This window comes from Lithobates pipiens, unplaced genomic scaffold (assembly GCF_037356315.1).
Source record: "Lithobates pipiens isolate NorthernLeopardFrog02 unplaced genomic scaffold, aLitPip1_a1.2 Scaffold_27, whole genome shotgun sequence".
Classification (NCBI taxonomy): Eukaryota; Metazoa; Chordata; class Amphibia; order Anura; family Ranidae; genus Lithobates; species Lithobates pipiens.
The window spans coordinates 170117531-170130861 of NW_027507788.1; the positions used below are offsets into that span (position 1 = coordinate 170117531).

The window sequence follows — 13331 nt, forward strand, 5'->3', positions numbered from 1 at the left end:
CGGAAATTCCAATGGAAAAAGTCAGATGGAGCCCACACACAATCGGATTGTCCGACAACAAGATCAGATCGCACATTTTCCATCAGAAAGCCCGACCATGTGTACAGGGCATTATGCTGTGTACACACGATCGGACTTTCCAACAACAAAACCGTATAATTTTGTTCGAAGGATGTTGGCTCCAAGTTGTCTTGCATGCACACAGTAACACAAATGTTGGCCAACAATTATGAATGTAGTGATGTACAAGACGTACGGCGAGTCGATAAAAAGGAAGTTCAATAGTCATGTGATATCTCCATTACGAACGCTGGTTTTACAAGACTGAGCGCTTCCAGCTCGTACTTGATTCCAAGCATGTGTGGACTTTAGTGCGACGGACTTACACACAATCGGAAGGTCCGACAACAAAAAATTTGTTGGTGGAAAATTTGAGAACCTGCTAGCCAACTTTGTTGGTGGAAAGTCCGACAACAAATGTTCGATGGAGTACACACAGTCGGACTTTCCGCCAATGAGCTCACATCCAACATTTGTTGTCATAAAATCCGATCGTGTGTATGCAGCATTACGCTGTTCAATTTTTCAGACACCAGAAAATAATGTACTGATTTTTAAATATCTGAAAATCTGACCTCCAGCTTTCCCCTCTTGGTCTTGCACAGTTGTATCGGCTCCTCTCCTATAATGAAATGACTTACTTAATTTCACTGCACACTGTGAGCTTCTTACAATGTGCATAAAGAAATGGAAACAGGGATTGCAGGTTGACCATAATTTACTAATTAAAATAATAACTAAAACCATACAGATAATAATAATAAATAATAAAACAAATGAATTGCAACACAATACAGCAGCTGGTACCTGCACAAACCAAGCAGGAAACAGTAACATCATACATATAGTTCTATGTGTGACACAGAATGTGAGCATGGAGGCCCCTGGTGCCGTACAGAATTCCGTGTCTCGTATCTCTGCACTGCTCTGAGTTGTATCATGACTGGGGAATGACACGGAATCTGAGTGTGGTGGCCCCCGATGTCATACAGAGTTCTGTCTCATTATTCAGCATTGCTCTGTGTTCTACTACAGCTGTGGACTGTCACGGAATGCGAGTGTGGTGGCACCCTGGTGCCATATAGAGCTCTGTTACGTCATGGCTGCTGAGTGACATGAAATGTGAGTGTGGTGGCCCCATGGTGCCGTATAGAGCTCTGAGGCTCATATCTCAGGACCACTTGACGTTGCGTCACGGAATGTAAGTGTGGGAACCCCGATGCCGTACAGAGCTCTGTATTACGTCATGGAATGTGAATGTGGGGACCCGGGTGCCGTACTAAGTTCTGTGTTGCTTCACAGAATGTGAGTGTGGGGACCTCGGTGCTGTACAGACCTCTATATTATGACACGGAATGTGAGTGTGGGGACTCCAGTGCCATACAAAGCTCTGTATTATGACACGGAATGGGAGTTTGGGGACCCCGATGCTGTACACAGCTCTGTGTTGTGTCACGGCTGGGGAGTGACATGGAATGTAAGTGTGGTGACCCCAGTGCCATACAGAGCGCTGTTTTTTTTTTTTTTAGCAAGAGCAGAGTGCTGTTAAGTGACGGCTGTGGAGTGACATGGAATGTGAGTGTGGTGACAGAGCTCTGTATTGTGACACGGAATGGGAGTGCGGGGACCCCGGTGCCATGCAAAGCTCTGTATTGTGACACGAAATTGTAGTGTGGCGACCCCGGTGCTGTACAGAGCTCTGTACTGTGACATGGAATGCGAGTGGGGGGCCCCCGGTGCTGTACAGAGCTCTTCGTTGCGTCATGGCTGCGGAGTGACAGGGAATGCAAGTGTGGGGACCCTGATGCTGTACAGAGCTCTGTGTTGTGACACAGAATGCGAGTGTGGGGACCACGGTGCTGTACAAAGCTTAGTATTGTGACACGGAATGCGAGTGTGGGGACCCCGGGGCTGTACAAAGCTTAGTATTGTGACATGGAATGCGAGTGTGGGGACCCCGGGGCTGTACAAAGCTCTGCGTTGCATCATGGAATGTGAATGTGGGGACCTCGGTGCTGTACAGAGCTCTGTGTTGCATCATGGCTGCAGAGTGACACGGAATGTGAGTGTGGGGACCCCTGATGCTGTACAGAGCTGTGTGTCATGACATGAAATGGGAGTGTGGGGACCCCGGTGCTGTACAGAGCTCTGTATTGTGACACAGAATGGAGTGTGGGGACCCCAGTGCTGTCCAGAGCTCTGTGTCATGACACGGAATGTGAGTGTGGGGACCGCGGTGCTGTACAGAGCTCTGTGTCATGACACGGAATGTGAGTGTGGGGACCCCGGTGCTGTACAGAGCTCTGTGTCATGACACGGAATGGAGTGTTGGGACCCGGTGCTGTACAGAGCTCTGTGTCATGACACGGAATGTGAGTGTGGGGACCCCGGTGCTGTACAGAGCTCTGTGTCATGACACGGAATGTGAGTGTGGGGACCCCGGTGCTGTACAGAGCTCTGTGTCATGACACGGAATGGAGTATGGGGACCACGGTGCTGTACAGAGTTCTGTGTCATGACACGGAATGTGAGTGTGGGGACCCGGTGCTGTACAGAGCTCTGTGTCATGACACGGAATGTGAGTGTGGGGACCCCGGTGCTGTACAGAGCTCTGTGTCATGACACGGAATGTGAGTGTGGGGACCCCGGTGCTGTACAGAGCTCTGTGTCATGACAGGGAATGTGAGTGTGGGGACCCCGGTGCTGTACAGAGCTCATGTCTCATATCTTTACTGCTGTGTCTTCTTCCAGTGTACAGACTTCCATGCTACATTTCAGAGGGCAGATCCGCCCCCCATATTAAGATCTGTGTTGTCCATACAGGTGAAGAAATACTTGACATCTGAGTGTGATACGTGTCCTATATACAAACAAAGCCTGTGCGCATTTCATGTACAATAAATAACATCTACAGGCGGACAATGACTAGTGAACATGTGAATTCCTTTGTACAATCACAATAAAATGTTGAACATTCAAAACTTCCCTCACATATTCCATAGAGAGAGCAGGTGATTAAAGGAGTGTGGTTGACCCTGCAATCTCCCCCACCACTAGAGGGCACAAACAGGATCTGATGATGGGCCACACTCTGGTCTGTACTGGATGAAGTCTTCTATGAGGCTGGTGCGGCGGTCAGACTCTCCAGGAGGATGTCCCATATGCAGTACAGCAAATGCCTGCAGAGACAGACAGAAACACCTTGAGCGATTGTTATAGGTACAGACAGAACAGAGTCCCCGACTGCAGAAATCTCTCACAGTGAGTGTTCAGTGGCAGCTTCTATATTTACTATAATCACACCCAATACAATACTGAGGAACACGGCATCCCTCTAGATACACCGCACCCCGTACAGTAATCTTACCAACAACCAATCTACGATTGCAGCACACAGGGAATTTTACTGGTGAGTCTACACTCTCCAGCCACATTATTAGGTACACCTTGTTAGTCCCGGGTTGGACCCCCTTTTGCCTTCAGAACTGCCTTAATTATTGGTGGCATAAATTCAACAAGGTGTTGGAAACATTCCTCTGAGATTTTGGTCCATAGTGACATGAAAGCATCACACAGTTGCTTTCCCAAAGGTGTTCTATTGGATGAGATCTGGTGAGTGTGGAGACCATTGGAGTACAGTGACCTCATTGTCCACTGGTGAGATGATTTGAGCTTTGTGAAATCAGAAGATGGGGACACTGTAGTCATAAAGGGATGGACATGGTCAGCAACAATTCTCAGGTAGGTCGTGGTGTTTAAACGATGCTCAATTGGTACCAAGGGGCCCAAAGTGTGCCAAGAATATATCCCCCACACCAGTAGTGGCCAGTGCTTAATATATTGGGGGGGGGGGGGGCAGCGGCAAACTAACACCAAACGCTCCACCACGGGAAAAGGATGGGACGGTGGCAATCAGGGCATTACCTTTGGAGTCAGGGGGAATGAAGCGCCAGGCCATTGATTCTCCTCCTGGGTGAACAGCAGTGGCCAGGGATTCCTAAGACTCCTTGGACAATCAGATTACAAGAACTGCTTCCTGATTGGCCGGGAGCAGCAACTTGCTATTGTTTCACACAACTGGGTGGGCTCGAGGTGCAGTGCTCTCTGCCTCGAACTCACCCTTTTTTAAGCCAATTAAAGCCTGAGGCTCTAATCATGAGCTTTAAAAAAAAAAACACCCCTTGGAAACCACGTGTCCAGCGCCCTGCATGTAGATTAGGTGCCAGACGCATGGATTAGGGGGGCAGCACCGCTGTGTCCCATATGGATGGGCCACCACTGCCCCACACCATTACACCACCAGCCTGAACCATGCTTTCATGTTGTTTACGCCAAATTCTGAACCTATCATCTGAATTACGAAGCTTAAATCGAGACTCTTCAGATCAGGCATTGGTTTTCCAATCTATTGTCCAATTTTGGTGAACTGTGTGAATTTTAGCCTTAGTTTACAGTTCAAGCTGACAGGAGTGGCACTTGGTGTGGTTTTCTGCTGCTGTAGCCCATCTCCTTCAAGGTTTGATGTGTTGTGCGTTCAGAGATGGTATTCTGCATACCTTGGTTGTAACGAGTGGTTATTTGAGTTACTGTTGCATTTCTATCATCTCAAACCAGTCTGCCCATTCTCCTCTGATCTCTGAATTTTCATCCACACAACTGCCGCACACTGGATATTTTCTCTTTTTCGGACCATTCTTTGTAAACCCGAGAGATGGTTGTGTGTGAAAATCTCAGTAGATCAGCAATTTTTGAAATACTCAGACCAGCCTGTCTGACACCAACAACAACCATGCCACGTTCAAAGTCACTTCCTCTTTCCTACCCATTCTGATGCTTGGGTTTGAACTTCAGCAAGTAGTCTTCACCACGTCTAGACACCTAAATGCATTGATTTGCTGTCATGTGATTGGCTGATTAGCAATTTGTGTTACCATGCAATTGAACAGATGTGCCTAATAAAGTGGCCGGTGAGTGTATATCCTGGGAATGACCTTCAGCAGTGTGCCAGGTACAATTAGAAACTGCATATCGTTATGGCTGATCAGAAGAGAAGGTTTTTATTTTGACAGAAAGCTGCAGATTGAAATGGAATGGCTTTTTTTTTGTTTTGTAACACATTTTTTCCATACTGTGACCCAAAGATAAAGTGTGGGTGCTGCTCAGGTAGAGAGGTAAAGTCCAACTAGACCACTGTGAGTGCAGGCAGGGGCAGGCAGGGGCAGGCAGGGGCAGGGAGGGGCAGGGAGGGGCAGGGAGGGGCAGGGGCAAGCAAGGGGCAGGGACAAGGAGGGGCAGGGACAGGGAGGGGCAGGGACAGGGAGGGGCAGGGAGCCCATTCTAGCTCCAAGCTGCAGCAATGTCAAAGGAAAAAATCCATAAGCCGCACATCATGTGCATGAAGCGAGATGAACGGCAGCCTCAGCTTGGACTCCAGCCAGGCCACGCCCCCAACGTGTCCCATGATTAAGCTCAAAGGGGCGGAGTGAAACACATTGAGGGCGTGGCCCGACTGGTGTCCAGGCTGAGGCTGCCATTCATCTCACTTCATACACATGATGTGCGGCTTATGGATCTTTTCCTTGGACATTTAACACAACTTTAGTTTCCCTTTAAGTTGGTCAAAGATACAAGATGGAGGTCTGCAGATGTGACTGCCAGAGCCAAACATCCATTCTTTACCGTAATCAGTGAATAAACCAACCCACTCTACCCATACACAATGACTGAGCATACCGGTTTATGTACCATGCACACATCTCCATCTCTGGTGGTAACATTCACCAAGTCTGTTCAGCACAGAATTACTAAACCCTCTACGCCTTAGCGCAATTCCCCTTCCCCTCCCCCTCCTCCCCCCTCGCTCTCCTCTTTGCCCCGCCAGACACAATTCAATAATTGACTCTATAAAAATCTTCATTATTTGCCCAGACAGCGGTGGACATACATTTATATCACAATTGTATCCCGGTGCACAGATGATTGTAGCCCCTCCCTATTTTTACTTCCTCGTATAATAAGTCATTGTTTTCTCTTTTCAGAAAGTGGACAATGTCGTCATACGCTGACTGGGGCACTTACCTGTTAATTGGAGGGTGCTGCAGTGAATCCAGTATAGACTTCCATGCCTGGTGACACTTCTGGGCTCCCAGCATCTCCTGGACCAGATCTGTAAACAATCAGATAAATCAGTGACACCCCCAGATCTGTGAACCCCCCAGAGAGAAGAGATCAATGACACCCCAGAATAATCTCTGAACCTCCAGAGAGAAGAGATCAGTGACACCCCCAGATCACATGGGTACCTCCTGAGACAAGAGATCAGTGACACCCCCAGATCACATGCATACCTCCTGAGAGAAGAGATCAGTGACACCCCCAGATTACATGCGTACCTCCTGAGACAAGAGATCAGTGACACCCCCAGATCACATGCGTACCTCCTGAGACAAGAGATCAGTGACACCCCCAGATAACATGCGTACCTCCTGAGACAAGAGATCAGTGACACCCCCAGATCACATGGGTACCTCCTGAGAGAAGAGATCAGTGACACCCCCAGATTACATGCGTACCTCCTGAGACAAGAGATCAGTGACACCCCCAGATCACATGCGTACCTCCTGAGACAAGAGATCAGTGACACCCCCAGATAACATGCGTACCTCCTGAGACAAGAGATCAGTGACATCCCCAGATCACATGGGTACCTCCTGAGACAAGAGATCAGTGACACCCCCAGATCACATGGGTACCTCCTGAGAGAAGAGATCAGTGACACCCCCAGATTACATGCGTACCTCCTGAGACAAGAGATCAGTGACACCCCCAGATCACATGCGTACCTCCTGAGACAAGAGATCAGTGACACCCCCAGATAACATGCGTACCTCCTGAGACAAGAGATCAGTGACACCCCCAGATCACATGGGTACCTCCTGAGAGAAGAGATCAGTGACACCCCCAGATTACATGCGTACCTCCTGAGACAAGAGATCAGTGACACCCCCAGATCACATGCGTACCTCCTGAGACAAGAGATCAGTGACACCCCCAGATAACATGCGTACCTCCTGAGACAAGAGATCAGTGACATCCCCACATCACATTCGTACCTCCTGAGAGAAGAGATCAGTGACACCCCCAGACTGATCTGGGAACTCCCAGAAAAGGGATAAAGTTACACCCCGTGCACTAATCTGGGAACCCCATAGAGAGGAGATCAGTGACACCCTCAGACCGATCTGTGAAACCCCAGAGTGAAGAGATCAGTGACACCCCATGAACTGATCTAAGAACCCCCAGAAAAGTTATCAGTGACACCCCCAGAATGATTTTTGAACACCCAAAGAAAACAGATCAGTGACACCCCAATCTCGCTCCTGCTATGTGGGTGAGTGTCAAACTCATACCTGATATGTGGGTGCATTGGCAGGTATATTACCCACCCCCATACTCACCTGGAATAATCCCCTTGAGACTTTGCAGGGCCTGATTGTAAGCTGCCTCTCTCTGTGCCCGTGTCCTTGGTGGTCGGGGCTGAGTGCGCAGGGCCCCTCCAGGCCATATTGCTTGCTGAAGTAAGCGCAGATATAACGCCCATCGCTGCATACAGGTGACATTGTCCACCTGAACCTCCAGCCATCTGCAGGGAGAAGCAGAAACCCCCTTTATATTCAGGATTCCTTGTTCTGGTTACACAAGTACACAGGGAATGTACAACATTTACACACCTTGACACTTTAACTTCTTTTATGCATCTTATTTACCCTAAAAACTCCCTTATGTAGATATCCAAAGCCCTGATACTCTTACTGGGCGCTGCCATCTTGGATGTGATGTCAGAAGTCCCAGCCAACTCAGAGCTGTCACTCTAGTATAGTATTCCCCTTTACTTCTCCCCCCAGCAGTTATATAAAAGGTAATGTAGTGAGGGAGGGGTGGAGGAGCTGGGCCAGTACAGACTGTAATTAGACATTCAGGGTTACGACATGCAAGGAGGAAGGGGCTGTAATGGGGAATTCACTCTTCTTGGAGTAGTCACATTTTCTAGCAATATCAAAGACATATCGCAAGTGAATAAACAATTGTTTATGGAAATAAACAATGCTACAAGTGGGCATGAGATACTTAACCACTTAAGGACCGAGCCTCTTTTTGACACTTGTTGTTTACAAGTTAAAATCTTTTTTTTTGCTAGAAAATTACTTAGAACCGTAAACATTATATTTTTTTTTCAGACACCCTAGTGAATAAAATGGCGGGCATTGCAATACTTTATGTCACACCATATTTGCGCAGCCGTCTTACAAGCGCAATTTTTTTTAATACACTTTTTTTTTAATTTAAAAAAAAGAATACAACAGTAAAGTTAGCCCAATATTTTTTTTTATATATTGTGAAAGGTAATGTTATGTCGAGTAAATTGACATCCAACATGTCACGCTTCAAAATTGCGCCCGCTCGTGGAATGGCAACAAACTTTGACCCTTAAAAATCTCCATAGGCGACGTATAAAAATTTCTACAGGTTACCAGTTTTGAGTTACAGAGGAGTTCTAGGGCTAGAATTATTGCTCTCACTCTAACGATCGCGGTGATACCTCACATGTGTGGTTTGAACACCATTTTCATATGCAGGCGCCACTTATGTATGTGTTCGCTTTTGCATGTGAGCTTGGCAGGACGGGGCACTTTACATTTTTTATTTCTTTTTTTTCTTATTTATTTTACTTTTTATTTTGACACTACTTTAAAAAAATAAATAAAAATTAGGTCACTTTTATTCCCATTACAAGGAATGTAAGCATCCCTCGTAATAGAAGAAAAGCATGACAGGACCTCTTAAATATGAGATCTGGTGTCAAAAAGACCTCAGATCTCATATTTACACATAAATGCAATACATTTAAAAAAAAAAAGAAAAAATACAATGTTATGGAGCCGTCTTTCCCTCACCACTACTGACAGCTCCGGTAAGCGGCGGAGAGGACTGGAGGGCAGTGTGTGGGGGGGGCCCGCCTGATAAAACGCACTTCGAATCCGCCGCAGAGACCATAAAAATGGTATTTAGCGTCAAAGTACCAATGTACAATGACGGCGGTTTGCGCTAAGTGGCAAATCTTTCCATCTATTAAATCTTCTGCCCTTGTTGTTTTAACTTTGGATAGTAAAACATTTTTTTTCTGCCAGTAAATACCTTATACAGCCCACTTCTTGTTTCTTTTCTGGAAAAAAGCCTAGGCTTCTGACATCATTCACAGTTCTCTCTCTCTCGCTCTTGTGAAAGTTTGCCAAGAAGGGGGGGGGATGGGTGAGTCATAAGAGGGCCAATGAGAGCTGCAGAGCTGGAGGTGTGCCTGTGTGTGTCTGTGCAATTCCAGGAAGTGAACAGGCAGAAACTTCAGCTGCCCACAGTTAAAATGGATGAAGTCAGACTTAGTGGAGGGAGATTTCTGCAGCATATTTGGCACATACAGAATCACAGTATATAAAAAATAATACGCAAAGTGGTTGGAGGAAAGCTTCAGAATGGCAAAGATGTTTTTATTATTGCAGTTCCGCTTTAATATTTCTGTGCTTTTACCTGCTTTTTTCTTAGGTTGGTGACGGGGTTAACCCAGAGCAAACCTTTATCTACACTCAGATCTCATGGTAATTATCTGTCCTGCAGCACCATCTTGTGGTGAAAATGCAAATGACAGTTATGAGATGAACAAAGAAATGTGCAGAATGCTGTAACCTGCAGCGATCAGTAGAGAATTTTTTTTTTTTTACAAGGAGAATGCGACTATGGAAAGCATAGCGGGACACCATAGAAGAGTTCATATTCTAGACAGTCAGGTGGGATCTCACCTTTGGATGAGGCTTCCGCACAGCAGATGGGTCACTTTCTGCATGTTGTCTGTGCACAGCCAGCTCCACTGTTCCCTCATCACCAGCCACAGCACTTCCAATGCCACTGCGGCGAGACTGCCATCCAGACCTGTACAACACACCCAACACATTAGTCGCGCAATGTGATCGTATTTAATACAGGACATATAGATAGGAAACTCCCATCCTCATATTGATTAGTGGTTCCAAATTAATAATAACTACTGCAGTAAGGAACAGACACAAAAGATACACTCTGCATCTTTCCAAATAACTGTTCTCCTTTATTATGATGCAATTTAAGGTTTTTATACACATGATTACGTAGGTATCACATTAATATTAAAATTGTACATTTATGGTAACAAGGGGCGTAACATAGGCAGGCTAATTCTAATCAGGACTCGAGAGAATGCAAACATGTACTGAAAACATTATTAGTGCCGTGTGCACAGTGAGGGCAGTGTGCAATACATCTAAAATAGAATACAATTATATACAGAACTTACAAACTTCCTTTACAACTGTAATTCGTAAATTCATAAACTATTACATTGTAGGTATTGGAATTTCCTTTCAAATTTGGCTGTTAGTGAATGTAACGTATACAAATTTATCTAACGTTACGAAATATCTGAAATAACGAATGCTGCATCTAAACAAATGGAATGGAACACATTAATAATAATAAAACGTTTTTATAATTATTATTTATTATTATTAATTCATTAGATTCCATTCGTTTAGATGCGGCATTCTTTATTTTGGATATTTCGTAACTTCAGATAAATTCGTATAATAGTTAAGTTATTATTAGTTATTTCAGATTTTCAAATTTTTGGGTTTTCGGATTTCCGAATTTTCGAATATTCAAATTTCCAAATAGTCATAAAAATTTTGGGTTTTCTTGTTCATTAATTCGGTTATTTTCAAATTAACGAATTTGTCATAATTCATTAAAAAACTAGTTGCACATATCTAACTTTCACCCCCTTCCTGCCCAGGCCAATTGTAAGCTTTCAGGACTGTCACACTTTGAATGACAATTGCGCCGTCATGCAACGCTCTACCCAAATTAAATTTTTACCATTTAAAAAACGAATAGAGTTTTAGAAGTTCTAACACGCCGTTAGAAAATTTGTGTTTGGTAGAGGCTCCCTCTACACATGGGGTCTCTGAGGCCTACAAAGTGTGAGGCCTCCCTCCCTACGGAGGGATTTGTCCACCGGATTTCTTCAGAAATGGGAAAGAGACCTGGACCTCACTTTGTCCGAAGAGCACTATTCTTCAGTGGCTAGTAAATACTAGACATGTGCAGAGTAAAATATTTCGTTTCGGAATTCCGAAATTCGTTTTTATTTATTTCGTTTTTCGTTCAAAAATTGCATTAGTCCGAAAATCCACATGAATCACGTTCAAATCTGTCTTTGAAGGCTTATGGTGTCTGTCGAATGTATAAAGAAGATTAGACGGAGCTAGTATATAGCATACTTTAGAACCCTATTAAAGTCTATGGGACTCCAAAGTTCAAAATCTAAAGTGCTAATTTTAAAGGCTAATTTGCAAGTTACTGTCCTAAAAAGTGTTTGAGGACCCGGGTCCTGCCCCAGGGGACATGTATCAATGCAAAAAAAGTTTTAAAAACGGCCGTTTTTTCAGGAGCAGTGATTTTAATAATGATTAAAGTGAAACAATAAAAGTGTAATATTCCTTTAAATTTCGTAGGGGGGGTTGTCTATGGTATGCCTGTGAAGGGGCTCATGTTTCTGGTGCTTAGAACTGTCCCTGCACAAAGTGTCATTTATGCAGGAAAAAAAGTCCTTTAAAATCATTCACAGCTATTATGAATTGTCGGCTCCCGTAATACAGAGAACACTCATTGAAAGTCATTGATAAAAAAATAAATAAATAAATAAATAAATAAATAAAATAAAAAAAGCGTGGGGGTTCCCCAAATTCAATTACCAGGCCCTTCAGGTCTGGTATGGATATTAAGGGGAACCCCGCGTCAAATTTAAAAAAAAATTGACGTGGGGTTCCCCCTAAAAATCCATACCAGACCCTTTATCCGAGCACGCAACCTGGCAGGCCGCAGGAAAAGAGGGGGGGACGAGAGAGCGCCCCCCCTCCCTCCTGAACCATACCAGGCCACATGCCCTCAATATTGGGAGGATGCTTTGGGGGTCTGTGACCCCTCAAAGCACCTTGTCCCCATGTTGATGAGGACAAGGGCCTCATCCCCACAACCGTGGCCGGTGGTTGTGGAGGTCTGCGGGCGGGGGGGCTTATCAGAATCTGGAAGCCCCCTTTAACAAGGGGACCCCCAGATCCCGGCCCCCCCCTGTTTGAAATGGTAAGGGGGTACAAAAGTACCCCTACCATTTCACAAAGAAAGTGTAAAAAATGGTTAAATAAAACAAACACACTTTTGAAAAATTCCTTTATTAAAAAAAAAAAAAAAAAAGATTCCAGCGGCGGTAATCCACTCTTGCTATCCAGCGACGGACGGTCATCTCTCCAGCGATGTCTCATCTCATCCAGTGCAGCGAATCCATCCTTCTTCTGTCTCTGTGGAGGAGACACTGCAAGGATTCCGGCGGCCTGACGTTTCTTATATACGGTGGGCGGGGCCACCCGTCACCTGACCCCGCCCCCCCTCTGACGCAAGGGGAAACCCGGGGTTCCCCGTGATGTATGGGTGACCCCTCCCCCCTCTGATGTAACGGAAACCTGCCTGTGTTACATCAGAGGGGTGCGGGGTCACCCATACGTCACAGGGAACCCCGGGTTTCCCCTTGCGTCAGAGGGGGCGGGGTCAGGTGACGGGTGGCCCCGCCCACCGTATATAAGAAACGTCAGGCCGCCGGAATCCTTGCAGTGTCTCCTCCACGGAGACAGAAGAAGGATGTATTCGCTGCGCTGGATGAGATGAGACATCGCTGGAGAGATGACCGTCCGTCGCTGGATAGCAAGAGTGGATTACCGCCGCTGGAATCTTTTTTTTATTTTTTTATTTTTAATAAAGGAATTTTTCAAAAGTGTGTTTGTTTTATTTAACCATTTTTTACACTTTCTTTGTGAAATGGTAGGGGTACTTTTGTACCCCCTTACCATTTCAAACAGGGGGGGGGGGCGGGATCTGGGGGTCCCCTTGTTAAAGGGGGCTTCCAGATTCTAATAAGCCCCCCGCCCGCAGACCTCCACAACCACCGGCCACGGTTGTGGGGATGAGGCCCTTGTCCTCATCAACATGGGGACAAGGTGCTTTGAGGGGTCACAGACCCCCAAAGCATCCTCCCAATGTTGAGGGCATGTGGCCTGGTACGGTTCAGGAGGGAGGGGGGGCGCTCTCGTCCCCCCTCTTTTCCTGCGGCCTGCCAGGTTGCGTGCTCAGATAAA

The 13331-nt window shown here is 45.9% G+C and overlaps 1 protein-coding gene across 2 annotated transcripts in view; it reads right to left on the minus strand.

Annotated features, from left to right (window-relative positions):
• Nucleotides 1-760: 760 nt before the first annotated feature.
• The window catches only part of SNX19 (sorting nexin 19), an 82243-nt gene continuing 69672 nt past the window's right edge, over nucleotides 761-13331 (minus strand). For both annotated transcript variants that reach the window (XM_077457893.1, XM_077457892.1), the window contains exons 9-12: nucleotides 9912-10041; nucleotides 7518-7702; nucleotides 6139-6226; nucleotides 761-3239 (exon numbers count right to left, since the gene is read on the minus strand). In XM_077457893.1, coding sequence (XP_077314019.1) covers nucleotides 3176-3239; nucleotides 6139-6226; nucleotides 7518-7702; nucleotides 9912-10041 — 467 coding nt within the window. In that variant the 3' untranslated portion in view covers nucleotides 761-3175. The remainder of the gene's footprint in view (nucleotides 3240-6138; nucleotides 6227-7517; nucleotides 7703-9911; nucleotides 10042-13331) is intronic.